At 41.3% G+C, this 21,443-nt stretch overlaps 1 protein-coding gene across 6 annotated transcripts in view; it reads left to right on the top strand.

The window, feature by feature from the left end:
* SLC22A15 (solute carrier family 22 member 15) overlaps positions 1–21,443 on the top strand; it is a 79,171-nt gene that overhangs the window by 40,542 nt on the left and 17,186 nt on the right. For 5 of the 6 annotated variants that reach the window (XR_009531154.1, XM_060090320.1, XM_060090318.1 and 2 more), the window contains exons 5-8: positions 5,034–5,163; positions 9,231–9,446; positions 14,221–14,361; positions 17,165–17,250. Coding sequence is in view for 5 of the 6 variants with exons in the window: in XM_060090320.1 (XP_059946303.1) it covers positions 5,034–5,163; positions 9,231–9,446; positions 14,221–14,361; positions 17,165–17,250 (573 nt within the window). In the remaining variant the exon portion in view is untranslated. Of the gene's footprint in view, positions 1–5,033; positions 5,164–9,208; positions 9,447–14,220; positions 14,362–17,164; positions 17,251–21,443 lie in introns of all 6 variants that reach the window. The other variant, XM_060090319.1, reaches the window with a different exon arrangement.

The following is a 21,443-nucleotide window of genomic DNA, read 5'->3' on the forward strand; positions in this document are numbered from 1 at the left end:
TCCCTAGCCCAGCTCCTAAGTCAGGATCAGTGAGAAAATGTCCTCTGAGTCTTCAGTTTGCATTGAGACTTTTAAGGTCACTTTTTCAAGTAGTGGGTTCAGACTTGCTGGGACTTCCCGAGAAATGAGTAATGATGGTGATCATGACCACTCACATTGTGCAGGGAAGACACAAAGGTACCCTCTCCTGGGGTTTTGGTTTTCCTGAGTCTAAAATCTTGCTCAGGGACTTCCCTGGTGGTGCAGTGGTTAAGAATCTGCCTGCCAATGCAGGGGACACGGGTTCAATCCCTGGTCTGGGAAGATCCCACATGCCACAGAGCAACTAAGCCTGTGCGCCACAACTCCTGAGCCTGTGCTCTAGGGCCTGCGAGCCACAACTACTGAAGCCCACACGCCTAGAGCCTGTGCTTTGCAACAAGAGAAGCCACTGCAATGAGAAGCTCGCTCAACCCAACGAAGAGCAGCCCCGCTTGCTGCAAGTAGAGAAAGCCCGAAGGCAGCAGCAAAGGTGCAGTGCAGCCAAAAATAAATAAATAAATTTATTTTAAAAAAATAATAATTAAAAAATTTAAAAAATAAAATCTTGCTCATGTAGAGCATCATGAGTACATATTTTTCATGTACCCAGCACATTCCTCTATTAAAATATTCACATTTGACTCTAGTTGTTCCATGAAGAAGATGCTCTCTTACAAAACACATATACTGCCCCCACCCTACCGAATTCTCTAGGACTATTCCTCTCCTGTTGCATATTTTGGGCAAAAAGAAAGACCTCCTGGTCTCTTGCTTCCTTGCCATTCGGCCTAAAGCCAGTGAAAAGATTGCTCTTAAAGCTCATTTACCTTCCATTGTTGTCCTTGAAGCTGATTAAGATGGGGCTATTAAAATTTCTATAGCAAAGGGAAAAGGGAGAATGGAAAAAAACCTGTAACAGTGGTATCAGATGTTTTCCAAATTCAATGTGAAATTCAGAAGGAGCTTGAGAGAGTTCCCTGAAGGACTTGACCTGCACCAGGACAGAAGTAAGATTCTGATGCCCCGGAACTCTTTTGTGAGGAGCTTCCTTCATCCCTCTCCCATGAGCCGAGCCTTCCCCAGAATTTTGTCCTTGGCCTTTCTTTCGAAGCTGTTTTCTCTCCAGCACAATTTTATACACTCCTGTGGCTTCAGATACGCTCATGAACTGCAAGAAACTGAGAAAAAAACCTAAAAGATTAGCAACAGGGGATTAGTTGCAAATAGCCTAATTGTTTAGCGGTTAAAAAAGATTTTTGAAAAATTGTGCTTGATTACAAAATATTTGCAGTATGTATAAAATACTATGTAAAGTACATATAAAAAATATAAGTACAAACTGAAAACATCCATTTTTGACCAATTTGCAGTGTATTGCTTAACAAGAATGAGGATAATTGATTGAAAATTATTGAGAGTAGAAAAAATAAAATACTAAAGCTATGACAAATGTCATATTAATATATTTATTATTTATTTTTCTTATATAAATATCTTATAACAAAAGGAATTGATGTTCATTGTAAAAAAAATCAAGAGCATATAGAAATGAAATATAAATAATACATATAGTCCTACCCATGTGAACACCACCACTGTAAACATATTGCTGTGTATCCTAGAGCTTCTCCTTTGCATATCTGTTCTACAACATTTATTAAATAGACCCTGCCATGTACCAGACACTGCCTTTATAGACACTTGTGATAAAAGGGTGAACATGGTAGGCCAGGGTGGGGGAAGGTCCTTGCTCTTATGGAGCTTATGTTTTAATCAGGAGAGACATAACCAATATGAGGTAATTTCAGAAAATTTTAAGTGCAGTGAAGAAATTAAACAGGGTAATAGACTAGGCAGTAAGTGCAGGGGACAGATAGTTAGAGAAAACGGAGATGTAGGTATTTGATCAAAGATGTGTGAATGATGAGGGAGACCTAGGCATGTGAGATTCTGAGAGAACATTCCAGTCAGATGGAATGGCAAGGACCAAGGCCCTGAGGTAGGAATGAGCTTCTCTGAGGACCTGAAAAGATGCAGTGTGGAGAGGCAGGGGGAGGTTGGGATGAGATCAGGTTGGAGGGGCAGAATGATATAGGGCCCATGATAGGCCAAGTGAGGAATTTTGGGTTTTTTTTTTTCACTCACAGTGCAGTGAGTGAATTAAAGAGAGGAACAATGGGATCTTGTATACAGAAAGATTACTCTGGTAGGCGTGTGAAGAATGGATTATAGAGGAGCAAGAGTAAAAATTGAGGCTGGTGTGGTTGGCCCCATGCAACCCAGAGGCAGCTTAGACCAGGTGGGAGTAGTGGAGCAGGAGGAAAGAGGGTGCGTTTGAGCTGGATTTGGTGGGAACGTGACCTGTTAAAGAACCAGCAGAAAAGGCAAGACCAAGAGGAATCAAGGGGACTTCATGGCTTGTGCTTGAAAACTGGAGGGATCACTGGAGACATTTACAAAAACGAAGTCATCATTATACACTATTTTCTAACCTGCTGAAATTTGGCTTTTACTAGTGCGAACTGAGTGGGAATAGCAGACATGAAATTAATTTAAAATAAGCAGAAAAGAAATCTGAAAAATAGGCATAAATACCCAAACACCCATAAACAGTTACACAGCCACCTATGGTTCTCCAGAATTACAATGTGCAAAAGTGGTGATTTGAAGTATTCTTTTTTTTCTAATTAAATTTTTTAACCAAATGACCTAGAGCCTTACCACACCTGTATCCTCACCTTATCCCTGTTGTCATTTCGGGGCATACACTTGCAGCTTCTTGCTGGATATTAGATACAAATATCTATTGGCACCTCAAATTAAACATATTGCTTTCTTTTACCTAAAATCTCCATCCTCTTCTGAGACCTCTCTCTATAGTAATGTCATCATTTTATTTAAAGCCATTAAACTAGAACCTTTGAATCATTTCCTCCTATCCATTATATCCAGTTGTTACCAAGTCTTTCTGAGACAGAGTTTCAACCGTGATGAGCTTAGGTATAAAGGGAAATCATTTGGTTAACACAACCAAACCACAGAAGAGCCAGGCCCTTGCGATACCTGGAACCCAGAAGTCAGATGCATCTCATTTCTGTTTCCCATCATCTCTGAGAAGCTTACTCTGCTCAGTCAGGGATGCGGCCCAGCAGCTCTCAGGTTTCACCACCACGTCCAGTATTTAAAATCCTTGGTAGGAGCTCTGATGGTCCCAGCAAGAGGCCCATGACTGGCAGCCCTGACTTGAACCACAGGGGTAAAGTATGGGGAGGTCATCTCTCTGAAAAAGGGAAAGCGTTCTTGGAATTAGAAAGGAGTGCTAGGTAGACAGTATTTTATAATTATTGATAGAGGAGGCTAGGTAGAGGAGGCTTCCAGATGACTTTTTGGGGGAGGTTAATAGATATAAGGGGCTATACCCATTTTAACAGTAGGACAAAATAACGTCCTCACATTTGTACCACATGCATTGTTTCATTTGAAACCAATAACTACCCTTTGGAGTAGATATTATTATTTCTCTTTCCTTGATAAGGAAACTGAGGCTCAGATATTTAGTGATTTGCCTAAATTCACACAGCGGCATGTGGCAGAACTGGGGTCTGAACTTGGTCCCTCTGAAGTGGTCCCATCCTGTGGTCTCTCGTCTTTTTGCCTACATTGTTGTCAGTGGACACTGAGTACTCAGGACTGTTCTGAGCAATGACAGAAATCCTTGTTCTTGGAAACCAGGTGCTATTCGGTGTACTGTAATGAACCTGTAATAGCTATTGATTATCTTAAGTTTCCAGGAAAATCACAGGGATTGGAAGTCCGCATTCCCTTACTTAGCAGACCACATGCTCTGATTGGTTTTCTGAGCACACTGAACTTGCTGTCACAGCAGCTTTCCCTTCTGCGTCCCCCTTTTCCTCACTAGGGCAGGCAGCATACAAGGCACTGTTTTTGTTATAGGTTAATAATCTATGGACAAGAATAAAAGAAACATTTGTCTTATAGGATTGTTGTAGAAAATTCTTGTAACAAGTCCTATTGCTGTGGGATGCCCACAGGAGCCCGCCTTTCCCCAGAAGGGTGGTGACGGGGAGGGGAACGGTACAGAGTGCAGGCTCTCCAGTCAGACAGACCAGGGGACAACGCCTCCTGTCTCGGCCACACACAGCCCTGTGTCTTTAGGCAGTGGCACCTAACTTCTCTGAGCTCTATGGCTGTATATGGCCAATAATGGTACCTGCATTATAGGACAATGTATGGATAAGGCTTAATACTCGATAAATAGTAGCTATGATATAAATAAACAGCGATAGATTTAACTGCTACTAATAGTAGCAGGTACAGGAAGTATGTCAGAAGTATAGAATTTGCAAGTATATTGGGCAAGGCAGTGGGTTTGTACCCATTCAGCATTTATTTCAAAACCCATAGAGTCCTTAACAACCCCATAGTTGATGTTTTTTCTATCAGTGTGCTGACAAAACTTCATGCTTCATAGAACTTATATTCTACTTGGGATAGACAGACAAGAAACAAATATAACTGATGGTGATACATATGATGGTGATAAATTAAGTGGAGAAGGACAATAGGGAGAACTGGGGAGTAGGTTGTGACTTAAGATAAGGATTTCAGGGACAGCCCCTGTGATAAAGATGCGGTCCCAGCATTGTTATAGTCTCATGACCTAAAAACCTTCCCACCATGCAGCAAACGATATTTCCAAGCCTCAGCCACAAGTTCAGGTGGATGTCAGTGCAACATCAATGCAGAAAACACTTGGGCAGGCCCTTGAAATTCATCTTGACCACATGTGGTTTGTATTTTTCATCTGTCCTTCCTTCTTTTCCACTACTGTCCTGGCCTCTCTTCTAGTTATATCATCTGATCCTCCATATTTGTGTAGGTTTTTCTTTCTGCTGATATCTCACAAGGAAGGGATTGACTCCGTGACCTGGGTTGGAAATGGGGCTGCAGATGGTCCTTTCCCCAGTAACAGGTCTCTTTTCCTGAATTAGGGTCGATCGGTGGCCTCTTCTTCGCAGTCGGCATCGCCCAATATGCCCTGTTGGGATACTTCATCCGCTCCTGGAGAACCCTAGCCATTCTGGTTAACCTGCAGGGAACAGTGGTCTTTCTCTTATCTTTGTAAGTAGTTTTTCCTCTTAGACTTCTAATTTAATAAGCAGAAGGAATGTCTTAAGAGGATGCGGGTCAATGAGCAGCGTTATTCCCTTTCAGGAGTTTGCCTGAACTGACTTTGGTGAAGAACTAAATTCCGCAAGCGCTCCAATGCTTGGCAGCTCCTGGGAAGAGAGATGCTTAATTAATTCAGAATGCAGGTACCCCTTGTTTAAAGTAACCTCTCAGTAGAGTGCATTTTAACCTTCATATTGCCAATGGAGGGTACCAATTTCTTTTTTAACCTAATGCTTCAAGCTTAAAGATCTTCAGGCTTGGTCAGATCACGTGCTAGGGGTGCAACTGAGGTATGATATTATAGAGCAATCTGCGCATATTGAATATATAGTAACACCTCTTCATCCCACGGATGAGTATAATTTCAGGGCCTCTACATGTGGACATGGGAAGATACTCAGATACGGGAGAAATCCTTAGAGTGCATGGACTCAAAGCAGTAAAAGGGCGATGCCCTGGTCAGGGCAGGGTTCTACAAAAAACTCATCCAGGGTATCACACCATGGTCCTCTAAAGGCTGTCAGATGAGCCACCAACTTAGGCCTATTTCACCAGAAGTTTTATTGTGCTTCTGAAAGGTTTTCTCCCCTCAGGTATCAGACCCCTAATTTTAATCATTAAAATCTTTGAGATAAATACAGTTTTCAGCCAATGGTACCAGCTTTCTTCTGTGAAGTGAGAGATACCCGTAATAGAACTTTCACTCAGTTAGCGATTTGGTATAATAATTCTTTATTCAAGTTCTACTAACTGAGATTTGGTGGGAATTGACCTGAAATCTGTTTTCATTCTCTCTTTGAAAGTGAGAGGGTTGTTAAGTACAAAAATGAATATAGTAGAAATAGTTAACATATATTTAGAAAGGCAAAATTTATGAAATACATTTAGTTATGTGAACTAGTGTGACATAATTTTATTAGAAAGGAAAGCTAACCATATTTTATTAGTTTGTGTATTGTAAATTTTTGGAATAAATGGGTTCCTAGTATAATTCCTTGAATTAATAAGCATTCATGTAAATATCAGTAGATCAACGAATTTTCTTTTTAAATACTTCATAAGCCACATACTTCTTCTTAATCAGGCTGGCTTTCATCTCTCCTTCAATAGCAGAGTGACTTCACTGGATGAGCCGAGCCATTCTGCTTTTCATTTTCAGAATGTGTAGTCTGTTGGTTACTGCTTAGTGCTAGGTGGGGACATTGACTCACTGGGAAATTAATTCAGGTCATGAAAAATAGAAAGCAGAGAAAAGAGCATGTAAAATCACAATATATGTGTGTTCCATCAGGCCTAGAAAGTAAGGCTTGCTGCAGTCGGCCTCCAGTTTCCCTCCCGTCCCATCTCACACACACTGCTCCAGGCGCACACACTAAGCTGCTCTCTGTTCCAGTTTACAGCTTGGGCTTGGCTGCCTCCGTGTCTCCTACTCAGTGCTATTGCTGGCTCCTTCAACGCCCTTCTCCCCATCCCCCTTCTTTATTAGTTAATAGCGTTCCCAGTTTGCTCAAATGCCACTCCCTCCACACTTTTCCAGGTCAGACCTCCAGTCATTCTCTTTCTTCTCTTAATTCTGCAGCACTAAACTGGCACCCTTCAAGTGGCCCCTTATTTCTGCCTCACCCAGAGCCTGTCCTCTTTATAAAGCAGGAGCTCTCTGATAGCACAGCCTCTTTGCTCAGCTGCATTTCCCCCAGCTCCAGAGCTCTGGGCCTTCCTCCACACGGTAGACACCTCGTATCCATTGGGCAGATGCTGGCACAAAAAACCTTTGGAATTAGCCTGCGTTAGCCATCAGCAACATCAGAAAAAGTCATGTTATTTTAGAGACCTACCTTGTTTGTTTTACTAGAGACATTATTACTTAGCTTAAAAATTCCTTATTTTCACAGTACTTGAATTTGGATAGTTTTACTTTAGAAACCAGTGCCCCCTTAATTTACAAAGGTTTTCCACCTTTAAAGAAATTCACAGGACATTTTTGAGCAGAGGCCTCATTGTTAAATTAGCACTGTAGCTTCTAAAGGTGAGCACAGCACTGTGTAGCAGGCAGCATGTTCAAGGGCCTGCTTTTTCTTTTAAAAACATGTCTTACTGTTTTGCACCTGCAATCAGCGTGTGTTAGAACTCATATTCCCAAATCTGTCCACTGGCAACTAGGTGAGGCTTCGTTACTGAGAAGCTTATAGGCTTCTCAAAATGTGGAGAAATATCAGGTCCTAAGTTTACATAATCCAGATAAACCCTTTCCCAAGTAGAAATTGTTTCATTAACTCAAGAGTCAAATTTCCAAAGCCTGAATATCTCTCAAATATCATCGTTAAACATGATTTATATAGTTTTAAAAGTAATTTTTATTGCTATAAACAATTCTGAAAACACAGAGAAGCTTAATAGGAAGGGAAAAAATGACTTAAATTATCCAAAGATAATAATGACTTCCTATATTTTGACTCTTTCCTTGTTGGTCCTTTTTCACTCCTCTTAGGGCTCCTCAGCTTTCAGTTTTACTATCATAGACTTTCTAGCATTTCATTTATATTTTCTATCCCAAGTATACTCTTTATATTCACCCCACTAGTCTTACATTCTTTTTATTTGTATTTAGACTTGATCAGGTAGTTTTACATAGATACCTCATATATGGGCTGGTGGACAGGGCCAGTGGATCCAGTGATGATCGGCAGACATAACTTCCAACAAAACAATATTTTACTTGATTATTTACTTGTGTATTAGTAACAATCATCAGATAGCAGTGAAAAAGTAAATAAAAGAATTTTTTAGGATGTTGTAGAGGCCTTTGTTCCTGCTTTTGTTGACAACCAAATGTTGTACATGAATAATCTCTCCCCAGTAGCAGAACTCCTGGGAAAATGCCTGCTTTTTTGTTTCTGTGTCTTTGCTCTCAGCACCTATTACATTGCTCTGTACAAAATGAAAGTGTTCAGTAAATGGTTATTGATGACCTGGCTGTCCATGAAGTTCCAGATCCTGTGGTGTTTGTTGCCAATTCACCTATCCTTAACTGAAAGGCATGGGGAGTTCTGAAAGGCACCTTAAATAGCCTTTTTTAGTATTATTCATGCAAGTTTCATTTTAGGAAAATAATATCAGATTAGATCAAAAGGTACTTGATGTTGTGTTTTGTAAACAAGGCTTCCATGTTCCTGCCACCCTTTGGTTTTTGAAAAGTCCTCTAAAAGCATGCAGAACTGTGAAGAGGAGAAAAGATACGTAATATCTAAGTCTTGAAACTGTTGAAAGATATCTGTGGCAACAGAAATGTTCAATACTTTGTAGCTATAGTAAGAAGTAACTGTTGTTTTGGAACTGGAGAAGTTAACCAGAAAATAAACTTTTATTCTTGAAGGTCTTGGGGGATCATGAAATATCCTCAGGACCTATTAAAGTGAATGTGTTAGCTGATTGGAGTATTTTAAAGCTTTAAAGCTCAAAAGTAGCTAAGATGTGATAAACCCTTTTTCATTTTTATGTGTAGTCTTAAAATAATCTCTACCTTTTAAATAACATATCACTGTGTTGAAAACACTTAAAAATTCTTTTCTGATGGATAATAGAGATTTTACTCTTCTTTGTGAGGCTTTTTCAGAACTTTAAAAACCCACTCTACAGTATTATTCTAGCAACACTTGGCTATGATTTAGAGCCGTATCTCGAACACGTGCTTTCTGAAGAATTACTCAGTACTGTAGACTTAACTTGCCATTCATATATTAACATTTACTTAAAAGTAAACGCATAATGTTTACTTTTTTACTGCAATTTTGGGAGTGTGTTTTTGGTTTCCATTCGTAAAGGAGGCCGTCATTTAATGATGGCAGCTGTTAACAGCAGCCCTCTCTCTCTTCCACATGTCATTGGGAGAGTCAAGCTTTAGACCTAACGTGGAATCCGGTTGTGGTTTGGGGACCACGTACGGCGTGGGTGATTTGTCTCCTTCTGGTGCACGTGTACCTATATGAATATACAGCCTTTGATGACATCTCTTTCAGATTCATTCCTGAATCACCTCGTTGGTTATACTCCCAGGGTCGACTGCGTGAGGCTGAAGCTGCACTGCACCTCATCGCCAAGAGGAACCGCCAGCTCAAGTGTACCTTCTCGCTAACACACCCGGCCAACAGGAGCTGCAAGGAGACGGGAAGTGTCCTGGACCTGTTCCGCTACCGAGTCCTCTTGGGGCATACTCTGACCCTGATGTTCATCTGGTAATTCTCTCTAAGGGCTCTTCTGTTGACCTGCAGCTCAGGTTATTGATAATCAGTTATTTCTTCAGGGTTACAGAAAATTTCACTCTTTTCTTCATCCTGAAGTTGTTTTCAGAGAAACAAACCTTCCCCCGATCCCCCAGCTTTGGTGTTGTGCTCACCTGTGCTTTCTCAGCATCCTCCCCTTCAAGGAGGAAATGATGGTGCCTGGCAGCAGGTTTACTGAACTTGTAGAAGTAGGTGTCAGAAGCACATCTTTGCTTATGAGATATTTAATGTAAATTTTTAAGTCTCCCTTCCCCACTCCAAAAAAAGGAAAGCAAGGAAGCACACCAGAGACAGAACTTTCTAAGGAGGACTTGGAGGCACCTCCCCTTGGTTTTGGCCTCAGGCACTTAGATAGTACATTCTAATTGCACTCACTCACTCAACAGGTGGGCTGAACGTTATGCTTGGTGGGAATGAGATCCTTGGAGTGTGAGGTTACAGCCTCAAAGCCACATGTGCAAATCAGTGAATGAACGGATTACTACTCTCTGAACCTGATTTTCTAGTTTGGCTGATTCTGACCTGCCCTCAAAATGTTCTCAGCATTAATGTAAATTGCATCGAATGGTTCAAGATTGCGCCATTTAAAGAATTAAATTGTGGAAAGGGGAGAAATGGATGGTTCATACATAGAATTTGTGGAGTACCATAGGTTTTAATATTATTCATTCTGTTAAAGTGCCATAAATGTAACTTGGTCCAGGATTGGACACGAACATCATATTTACTGGCCTAGAGGACTGTTATGCTATGGTTTGCCTGTATTTGGCAAGAAGCCTGCATAGAAACCTACATTTTTCACTTGGGAAAAGAGGAGAGTCATTTTATATGAAATTAATCTTATATATAAAGCTAAAAAGAACAGTATATTGAGAATAAGAAACTGCCAAGATAGTTTTCTATATCTTGATTCTCTTTTCCCACCCAACCAAACCCTGGCTACCACCTGTATGGTTAGGGGCCAGGTCACATCAGCTGCCACCGTCCCCACTGAGCCAGCCTAGTGCTGGAATATCACAGATGCATAAGAAATGTTGAATGAAGGACACAAGTTTGGAGGCATGGAGATTAAGGGAGCCTTTATTTATTTATTTATTTAAAATTTTTATTGGAGTATAGTTGATCTACAATGTTGTGTTAGTTTCAGGTGTACAGCAAAGTGAATCAGTCATACGTATACATATATCCACTCTTTTTAAGATTTTTTTCCCATATAAGCCATTACAGAGTATTGAGTAGAGTTCCCTGGGCTATACAGTTAGGTCCTTATTAGTTATCTGTTTTATATATAGTAATGTGTATGTGTCAATCACAATCTCCAGTTTACCCCTCTTCCCGCCTTGCCCCCAGTAACCATAAGTTTATTTTCCGTATTTGTAACTCTTTTTCTGTTTTGTAGATAAGTTCATTTGTACCCTTTTTTTTTAATTCCACATATAAGCGACATCATATGATATTTATCTTTCTCTGTCTGACTCACTTCACTCAGTATGACAATTCTAGGTCCATCCATGTTGCTGCAAATGGCATTATTTCATGCTTTTTTAAAGCCAAACCTGACAGTACAGCGTAGGAGCTACTAATTTGAGGTTCCACCAATTGTACAGGAAATCCTTACAAAGTATGTTCAGGTACTTAAGGCTCCATAAAACTGCATTTGCATGTCAAGTAGACAGTCAGTCAAACCCTCTGCCTTGAAGGAAGTATCTACTTTCTTAGGGATTATTTACTTCTTGTTTTTAAGTTTTTGTTTTTTCCAGGAATATTAATTTTTGGGTCCTGGCCTTCAGGGGATAAAAAACAGACAGACAGAAAAACAAACAAACTAGACTTAGAGCTAGGGAGAATGTTCATGTTTATTTTATGTCTTACACGGCCAAAGGAGCTGTTCTCAAATAAACTTCTCCCCCCCCCCCCCCCCCCCCGGCTCAGAATGTTAAAATACACGATAACAGAGACAGCGTCATTCCACATACTGCTGTTCTTTTTGAAGATGCTATAAAATTCTAAAATCTTCTTTGTTGATCTGTCATTGAAGAAAACCTTAACTGGGGAGTAAAACTATACCTCTGTGCTTAACATCTGTTCCTTTGGTTATTTCCCACAGTAGTGCCTTTTTAAATAGTTATTTAATGCCCTAAATATACTGTTAAATATTACGCAAGCATTTTAAATTTTGTTTGGGGCCCATAAACAGGATTGAAATGATTTGAATAGCTGTAATTATGCATCCCAACGACCAGCTCTACCAGCAAAGAAATCTGCAAACAGAGTCTGAGACCATAGGCCTTCCTTGCCCATGTTCTCCCCATTTTCTCTCACCACCAGCTGGTAACTAAATTCCTCTAGTGTCTTGAACTGGCTCTGTTTATTTGTGCTCTATTTGCTACCTTCACAACTTAGTTTAAATATGTATGTGTGTTTCCATTGCTGGAATACTTCACTGGGATTTCTATTTTAAATGCAGAATAGATACACACTAACACATACAACACATTAGGAATAGCGTTATCTTAGGGGGGGAGGGTCTCTACTGCAGATGGAAAGGATTTTTTAAGTACTTAAGGAAAATATTTTAAGTTGTCTAGCCAGCTGCTTACAGGCAAAGTGCTCGGGGATAGGGAAAACAGAAAATTCAGTGTCACCTTGCATCCTTACCCGATGTCCCAGCTATGACTCTGCTCATCATCCTCAGTATATGAATGACAGCTCCACCCAGGAAGAAGTAATGGGAAGTAGCTGCTGCCTGGGCTAATTTGCCAGAGATGGATGAGTCACTAAGCAGGCCAGCTCCAGGGGTCTGTCGTCCCTCCCCATCCCTCTCCTTGGTTCCTGTGGCCCATTCTTAATAGCCCGGGGCATTTGGCCCATCTTGCTGTTTTGGCAGAGACGGAAAGAAAGCTTTCCCTTTCCTGTTGGTCTCATCATAGCTGCAGCTCATTGGACTTTTTCTAAGGAAAAGAGAAGCAAATGGGAATTTCCTCATAATAAACACTTGTCAAAATGAATTGTAAAAACATAAAAACTAATGAACTTCCAAAGCCCAGGTCTTTTACTATTTGTATAGAAATTTATGGTTTACAAAGGGGGAAAAGGAGGGGGTGTGGGATGAATTGGGAGATTGGGATTGACATATATACACTATTGATCTATGTATAAAATAGATCATTGATGAGAACCTACTGTATAGCACAGGGAACTCTACTCAGTGCTCTGTGGTGACCTAAATGGGAAGGAAATCCAAATAAGAGGGGATATATGTATACGTATAGTTGATTCCCTTTGCTGTACAGCAGAAACTAACACAACGTTGTAAAGCAACTATACTGCATCAAAAATTAATTTAAAAAATTTATGGTTTACAAAATGTATTCGTATATTAACAAAGCCTAGTCAGGGTTTATTTTCGTTCTATTCTAGTTTGTTTTATTTTTAATACTTCAATTTCCTAGGCACAAAAGGTTTTGCTTTCTGTGGTTTCAGTTACCCAAGGTCAGTTGCAGTCTGAAAATATTAAACGGAAAATTCCAGAAAGAAACAACTCATAAGTTTTAAACTGCATGCCATTCTGAGTAGCGTGACGAAATCTAACACCGTCCTGCTCCATCCCACGTGGGACCTGAATCATCCCTTTGTCCAGCATATCCTGCCCATTAGCCACTTAGTCACTGTCTTTCTTATCAGATCGACTCTCCGGTATCGCAGTGCTTGTGTTCAAGTCACCCTCATTTTACTTAATAGTGGCCCCAAAGCACGAGAGTAGTCATGGCAGCAATTCGGATGTCCTCTTACTGGGCCTAATTTATAAATTAAACCTTATCATAGGTGTATGGCTAGGAAAAAGCATAGTATATATAGGGTTCGGTACTGTCTGAGGTTTCAGGCATCCACTGGGAGTCTTGGAACGTATCCCCAGCGGATAAGCAGGGGCTACTATAGTCCCTTCACTGTGGAAGAAGTTACTTTTATTCCCCAACCTGGAGTTTCAGGATGGCCCTTGCTCCAGCGTAGCTCCTGGGCTGCGGGACGTGGGCTCTGTGCCTGGCACAATGCCTGCCTCCTAGGAGGCACCCCCTCAGTGTTTCGGCGGTGGCGTGCAGAAATAGATGCAGTGCTTTGATCATCCTAGAGGAGCCTGCCTCTACCGTGGCCCTTGTCTTCTCTTTCCTGTTCTGGGCGTCTATAGCGTATGCACTTGCTGAATGCCAGGAGGGTTTGAGAACCTGGTCAGGGGTTAGAGTCCCTGTCACCCTGGCCTGCAGGCCACCCGCTGGTGACCCAGGCACTTATCAGCATCTGTTCTCAACACCATCCTCTGTTGGCTTTCTCTCTGGGAGTTATTTATTCTAGAGTCATTTCGATAATAATCACAATTGCCTAGGGCAAGTGTTCTATAAGTTGTTGAATTAAATACAGTAAGAATAGAGTCACTGTCTTCATTTAAATGCAGAAAAGTGTGATGAAAGCACGAGCGATGTCTCCTCTGTCAGGAGCTGGCCACACATTCGCTTTATAGAGCATCTGCATGTAGCTCAAATCATTTCCAAGGCCCCTTTACTTTTTATTTTGTCCTAGTATAGAAATTATATTAGGATAGAAAGCTTAGTGGGAGAGTCAGGCTTACTGCTTGAGCCAGATGGCATTATTGAACCAAGATTTGAATCTTCTCTGGTAAATTCTTATCGGCTTTTTCATTGTCTTTCTTGTCTTTCTCCCGCAATTGCAGGTTTGTGTGCAGCTTGGTGTATTATGGCCTAACTCTCAGTGCAGGTGATCTAGGTGGAAGTATTTATGCCAACTTGGCCCTGTCTGGCCTCATAGAGATTCCATCTTACCCTATCTGCATCTACTTGATTAACCAAAAATGGTGAGTATGGGTGGATATGAAGTGCACCACGTAGAGGACACACACACACTAACATACATAAATATCTAAGTATTATTGTCTTTGTCCATATGCGGAATCTGCTAAGTACTCCATGGTGATAAGAATTCTTTTCAGACCAAACACAGTGAGAATTCATTTTTTAGTGTGTTATTTCTTGGGCTTCAAGTTTATGAGTTATTATGTCTTTTTTTTAACTGAAGTATAGTTGATTCACCATGTTGTGTTAGTTTCTGGTATACAGCAAAATGATTCAGTTATACATATACCTATTCTTTTTCATAATTTCTTCCATTATAGTTTATTACAAGATACTGAATATAGTTCCCTGTGCTGTACAGTAGGACCTTGTTATTTATCTATTTTATCTACAGTAGTTTGTATCTGCTAATCCCAAACTCCTAATTTATCCCTCCCTGCCCTTCCCCTTTGGTAACCATAAGTTTGTTTTCTATGTCTGTGAGTCTGTTTCTGTTTTGTAGATAAGTTCATTTGTGTCATATTTTAGATTCCATGTATAAGTGATACGATATTTGTATTTCTCTGTCTGACTTACTCAGTGTGATAGTCCATTCATGTTGCTGCAAATGGCATCGTTTCATTCTTTTTTATGACTGAGTAATACTCCATCATATATATATATATATATACCACATCTTCTTTATCCATTCATCTGTTGATGGGCATCTAGGTTGCTTCCATGTCTTGGCTATTGTAAATGGTGCTGCTATGAACATTGAGGTGTGTGTATCTTTTCGAATTAGAGTTTTCTCCAGATATATGCCCAGGAGTCGGATTACTGGGTCATATTGTAGCTCTATTTTTAGTTTTTTTAAGGAACCTCCATACTGTTTTCCATAGTGGTCCACCAACAGCGTAGGAGGGTTCCCTTTTCCTCACACCCTCTCCAGCATATATTGTTTGTAGACTTTTTGATGATGGCCATTCTGACCAGTATGAGGTGATGCCTCAATGTAGTTTTGATTTGCATTTCTCTAATAATTAGTGATGTTGAGCATCTTTTCACGTGCTTATTGGCCATCTGTACATCTTCTTTGGAGAAATGTCTATTTAGGTCTTCATAGGTTTTTAACCCAATATTAAGACATTACCACCCAGCTGTTTTTGAGCAGTCTGTGTGTGATTTGTTCATCCCAACATGTGGGAATATTGACTCGACGGAGGTAGAGCTCCGTGACCCAGTCACTATCATTTAGAAGCTCTTACACAAGACAAAGAGTTGGAGGAACGAAAAAAGACTTTTCTTTCCTCTTAAGATCCCCTGGACTTTGCTGAGAGGAAGAAGAGATCCTGCTTTTGCTGTTCATTGTCAGTGGGCACAGTTTTGAAATACTTTTTAAAAGTTCTTTTATAGAGCACCCTTTCCTCAGCTTCCTCAGATTCCTTCTGTTATTGAACCCCTGAAAATTGTGAGCTAGGAATCAGTTGGATTTTGCCATTTCTCATTCTCCAGAAATCATCATTTTTACCAAAAACAACATTCCTTTAGCATTGCACTGGGTGCTGTCGTCATGGATATTGTGGTCAGCGCATTTTAAAGGGCAGATTTGGATTCTGTTCAATTGAAGGGCTTTTCTCTAGGGGGTGGTCCCAGTTGCCTCTGCTGACCCCTCTGTTAGTGACTGAGTGTGCTCTCATCATGGTCCAAGGGCTGAGCCAGGCAGAGTATTCAGAAATCTGTTCCCACCATCCCCGGTGTGCTTCCTGTTACAGCTTCCTGTAACCCCCTCTGGTGACCATGGACAGTGTTACAAGGACACAGTCGATGGGGGTGTGTGTCCTACGTGTCTTTGCATCCCTAGTGCCTGCCTAGAATGATGGCTATCACTTGAAAGGCATTCAGTACTGACTGTTAAATTAAGCACAATAACCTGGAGACCTGAGTCCTTCCCTGTCTCCCAGGCATCCGCACCAGAGTCAGGATTAAAATCTGAAGCAGAGGGAAGGAACACCACCTTGGGGATCAGGCAGACCTGCATCCAAATCTAGTCTTAGCCTCGTGTTAGTTTTATAACTTTGAGAAGTTACCTTGCTAAACCTCCATGTAGTTATCCTTAAACCAGGGATTATAAAATTCCCCTCAAAAAATTGTTATAAAAATTACAATAACATTGAAGCTCCTAACAGGACCTAGCACATTGCCGGCTCCTAGTAAAGGAAGGCTTATTAATGTTCATATCTTTCTTCTAAGTCTAGAGCTCTTATTTGAAAATTATTTCTCCCAAGAAAGTGTGGAATAAATTTCACTTAATTCTGACATACTAACAAGAGTTTCTTTCTGTTTGTCTTTTTAAAAGAGACAGAGGTGTGTTTAAAATTTTAACTGCTTAAGATACAAGTAACCAGAAAGTGAAACGAGCTGGAAGACTCCTTTCTCCATGTCTCAGTGTTATTCTCTAGAAGATGGAGAATATAACAGCATATGCCTTACAGGTTTATTATTAGCATTAAGTAAGATAACATAGACAGAAAGCATTTCAGCACAGAAAGTGCCTGAAACATAGTAAGCCCTCACAGAAATAGATAGAATGATTCCCTATTCTTTTCCTGCACACATGATTTAAACCCGCCATCCAGGAAGTTTTCCTTTGCTTTGTGATGGTTACTTATTTTATGTCCTGGTCAGTCACGTGTACCACCCACTCCTTAAGAGAAGATGAACATATAATGAAAGTGAGGACATTTAAAAAGGAAGGTTAGGGGGATGAAGCAGATGAATGTATAAGATTCTCAAGGGAAACGTGAATTTCTTTGTATTATTTAGGTTTGGTCGGAAGCGGACATTAGCAGCATTTCTGTGCCTAGGAGGACTGGCTTGTCTTATTGTCATGTTTCTTCCAGAAAAGAAAGGTATGCCTTTCCAATTTCTACATGAGGGTTTTGAATAGTACTTTTATTACAATGAATCTGAATATAGTGGAGCGATCACCATATGCCGTGCTTCATTTCTGTGATTGCATATTATTTAGCAATGGTGTGGGGTATAATGGGCCAGATTCTTTCCAATGCCTAAACTATTCTCTGGGTGAATAATGTGCTTAGAGGTGCACTATTAATTCTTTCAGGCGATTAAGCTACCATCTGGGGTGTCTGGACTGCAGTACTGGTGATGTTGGAGTTGTTTATTTGATGATGATGTGGGCCATTTAGTTCTGCACAGAAGGAGACTCTGTCCAAGGCTGCAGATTGCCCTCCTCATTCCAGCCAGTCACGAGACTGGAGATGAGAGGCACTGGTTCTCCACGGTGGCTTCGGCACCCCTCATTGTCTCCATCAATACTCCCAAGGCACCCTGATAATAACAACAGCACAATAAGAATAATAGTCACTGTTGGTGACAATTGACCTTCTCTCATTCTTATAGAAAGTGTGAATAAAACGTCCTTAGGAAACTTGCTATTTTTATATCTGTAGCTTTGCTATGTAAACACAGCTTTAAAAAAAGGTCCCTTTGGCATCCATATCTAACATGACTTCTGCCCCTCTATAGAAATTCCATAGATAGTGCTGGTCCTCAGCCTCTTTTCCGCACTAGCACACCTGAGACGTGCCCTCTATTACCATCAAAAACTGTGGTTTTAGCAGTGATTTTCAACCATAAGAAGTGGGTCATAACAAACTCTGCTGCTAGGGAATAGGGTACAATGAAAGCCCTGTTTGGGGGACTTTTGGGTTTTGACAGGGTTCCACCATGGAGCTTGTTCTTCAGGTGGGCATCATTGTGAAATGGTTCAACATAAATTTTTCCTTTTTTTGGCCGCACCGTGCGGCCTGTGTGATCTTAGTTCCCTGCCGGTCCCCGGCATTGAAAGCTCCGAGTCCTAACCACTGGACCACCAGGGGACTCCCTCACATAAAGTTTTGATAACGACTAGAAAGGCAGCTGACGGTGTCATTCCCCGTCGGAGCACACCACGTAAGTGCTCCTTTGGTGGTCGCTTCTCCTTAAGGGTCAGGTGTACCAGCGTCTCACTGAAGACTCCAAGGCCACGTGTCCTAGTCATGCAGCCCTCCAGTATACCTGCTGTGCTGCTAGCTGCCACCTGGAGTTCTGTGCCTTAAGTCCAGAGCACTGTTGGTTCAGTAGGTAGGATTTTACTCAATATTTAGAACAGCCTTGGGGACTCCCCTGGTGGCGCAGTGGTTAAGAATCCGCCTGCCAATGCAGGAGACATGGGTTCAAGCCCTGGTCTGGGAAGATCCCACATGCCGCGGAGCAGCTAAGCCCGCGAGCCACAACTGCTGAGCCCACGTGCCACAACGACTGAAGCCTGCGCACCTAGAGCCCGTGCTGCACAACAAGAGAAGCCACCACAGTGAGCAGCCCGTGCACCAGAACGAAGAGTAGCCCCTGCTCACCACAACTAGGGAAAGCCTGTGCGCAGCAACAAAGACCCAATGCAGCCAAAAGTAAATTAATTAATTAATTTAAAAAAAATAGAACAGCCTTAATGTGATTTTCATGGAATCCTGGAAACTAGAGAATTCAGTAAGTTTGCCATTGAGGCTTCCCTGGTGCTGCAGCACTTGTAAACCACACGCACAGCCCCTCTCCTTGGACACGCGTAGGCACAGTGGCATTCAGTGTTGGTAGCCTAGCATGGTGGGTACTGCCCAATGAAGAGTGTACTATATGTTTTCTTTACTATAGGCCATACTTATACAGACATGTATATATATTTATATAAGATCCACCTATCCTAGGATGGAATGTTTGAGGGAAAATAAAATGGGAGGCCAAAAATAAAAAACACTTCCAGTTGTGAGCCAAGATTGTAACCTGAGAGTAGCCAGGAGCTTCCTGTCAGTAACCATGTTTTCAATAAATACTCTTTCATGTACAAAAAAAAAAAAATGTCTTAGTTTTAAGAAAGTTGTTACCTGTGCTAGTGCCAACAAAAGGAGAAACTCCTCAGCTGTTGCCCTGCCGCGGGCTTGTAGAACTAAGTGCCCAGTTCTGTTTGTCTGGGACAAGACATTAATGGGCTTCAAATCACTGCAACTTTCAGTTCAGCAGATTCTGTTTCTCATGGACAACCTAGAAATTCAGTCGTTTTCTACCTGTAGTATCCAGTGGTCTATTTATTACTCTATAGAGAGAAACTTTTCCTTGTTACTCTAAATGCCCCTGTAAGCAGTCACACCTCGGCAAGCCAGGCCAATTCGTGTCTTTCCTCTCTCCCACGTATCTGTACTCCAGGTAACCCACACCCTGGGCCTCTGCACACAGCCCTTTCTGCACAAACCCAAAGGGAAAGCAGATTCATGGTCTCCCGTCTAGACCGGTCACCACACTGTGCTCACTTCCAGTCTGTCCTAAGCGAGCAGCTGAGCCCCTCGTGGATCATGCCCTTGGTGGACACTGAGTAACAAACACAGCACATCTGTCTTACACACCCACAGATGCGCCCCAGGAACAGGATTCCTGTCATACTTAGAAAAGTGGATGTAGTCTATTTCTGAAGATTTCCAGAGAAAGAAGTTCCATAATGTTCCTTAGCAAGTAGTTTCTATTTTTAATAGCCACGCAAAGGTTAGAATGAGCCTCTTCCACTACAGCTGAGCCCATTTCCTTTCATTTTATTCATCACTAGAGATAGAGAACAGATGGTCACCCCTCTTTGCATAATCCTTTCTCTCTTTGCAGGGAGTCATCTAGCTATTCCTGAATCTTTGCTACTTTAAGCTAAAAGTATTTATTCTTTAAACTTTCTTTGAACCTTTCATATTTACTCTTCAAAATATTTTGATAGCTTTCTTTTAAATCTCAATTTTTTCAAAGTGCCGAGGTTTAGGCTACCTGTTGTGAAAGTTCTGATAAATATATATTAAGAAAGAGATCTAGCAGTTTGAAAATGTCTGTTACCATCTTATGTGAGCTTGGTGACCACTCATTTTCTCACTGCTTCTTATGCTCATTTGCCCTCACTTTTTCCCACCAAACATGCATTTGCTCTCTCTGTCAACTTAGGTGGCCCTCTACCTACCACCTCTTTTTTTAACATCTACGTATGACTGTGATGCTCAGTGTCTGAGGCACAGACATAGGTATACCTCTATAAGAGACAGCCAGTAAGCTAGAAAATAGATTGCTTGGCATTCCTTAGCCTATGGTTGATAATTATTGGACAAAAGTATCCTATTCAGTACATATTTGCACCCTGGTTGGCCTCCAAGTAAATGTTCTCCCCTGGGAGCAGTGTTACCAAGTGGCCACTAATTTCTTCCACAGATTGGTCCTCATACATTTTACCTGATCTCTATCCTTGCTTAAAGGGTCCCAATTAAGCTGTAATACTGGCGACCATTTATTTTTTTTTAATATTTATTTTACTTATTATTTATTTGGTTGTGCCGGGTCTTAGTTGCGGCAGGCGGGCTCCTTAGTTGTGGCATGAGAACTCTTAGTTGTAGCATGCATGTGGGATCTAGTTCCCTGACCAGGGATCGAACCCGGGTCCCCTGCATTGGGAGTGAGGAGTCTTAACCACAGTGCCACCAGGGAAGTCCCCTGGCAACCACTTATTAGGTGTTAACTATGTGCTGGGTTCTCTTCATACATAGAGGTATTACCTCTTATCCCCATTTCCTAAGGAAACTAAAGCTCAGGTAGGTCAAGCAACTTGTCCAAGGTTGCACAGCAAGTAAGCAGCACACCTGGGATTCAGATCCCACGTCTCTCTGCCTCTAAAATCAGTGCTTTTTTGGGAATGCTTATTTGTCCTCTTAGAGTTTTAAGACCGGAGTATTCATTGCACATGGTAAAACCATAGCCTTAGAGAATTAATGCTGCCTGACTAGGACCCATTCTTAACTCTTCAATGGGCAGGCCTGATGGGAATTGGCCAGAGTTCAAGAACCTGGCTTATCAGGGTGGCACTAGGTAAGGAGGTTGGCAAGGAGGTTTCTGGCAGTTGTGATCCTGCCAGAGAATCTGAATACTGGGAAGTCACAGCACATGACTAGATAAACAGTTTCACAGTTGAAGGGAGTGTCCTCAGACTCAGCTCTAGCAGAACCTTTATCTCTCATTGCTTTGTTCA

The sequence above is a fragment of the Mesoplodon densirostris genome, chromosome 2 (assembly GCF_025265405.1).
Source record: "Mesoplodon densirostris isolate mMesDen1 chromosome 2, mMesDen1 primary haplotype, whole genome shotgun sequence".
NCBI classification, from domain to species: domain Eukaryota; kingdom Metazoa; phylum Chordata; class Mammalia; order Artiodactyla; family Ziphiidae; genus Mesoplodon; species Mesoplodon densirostris.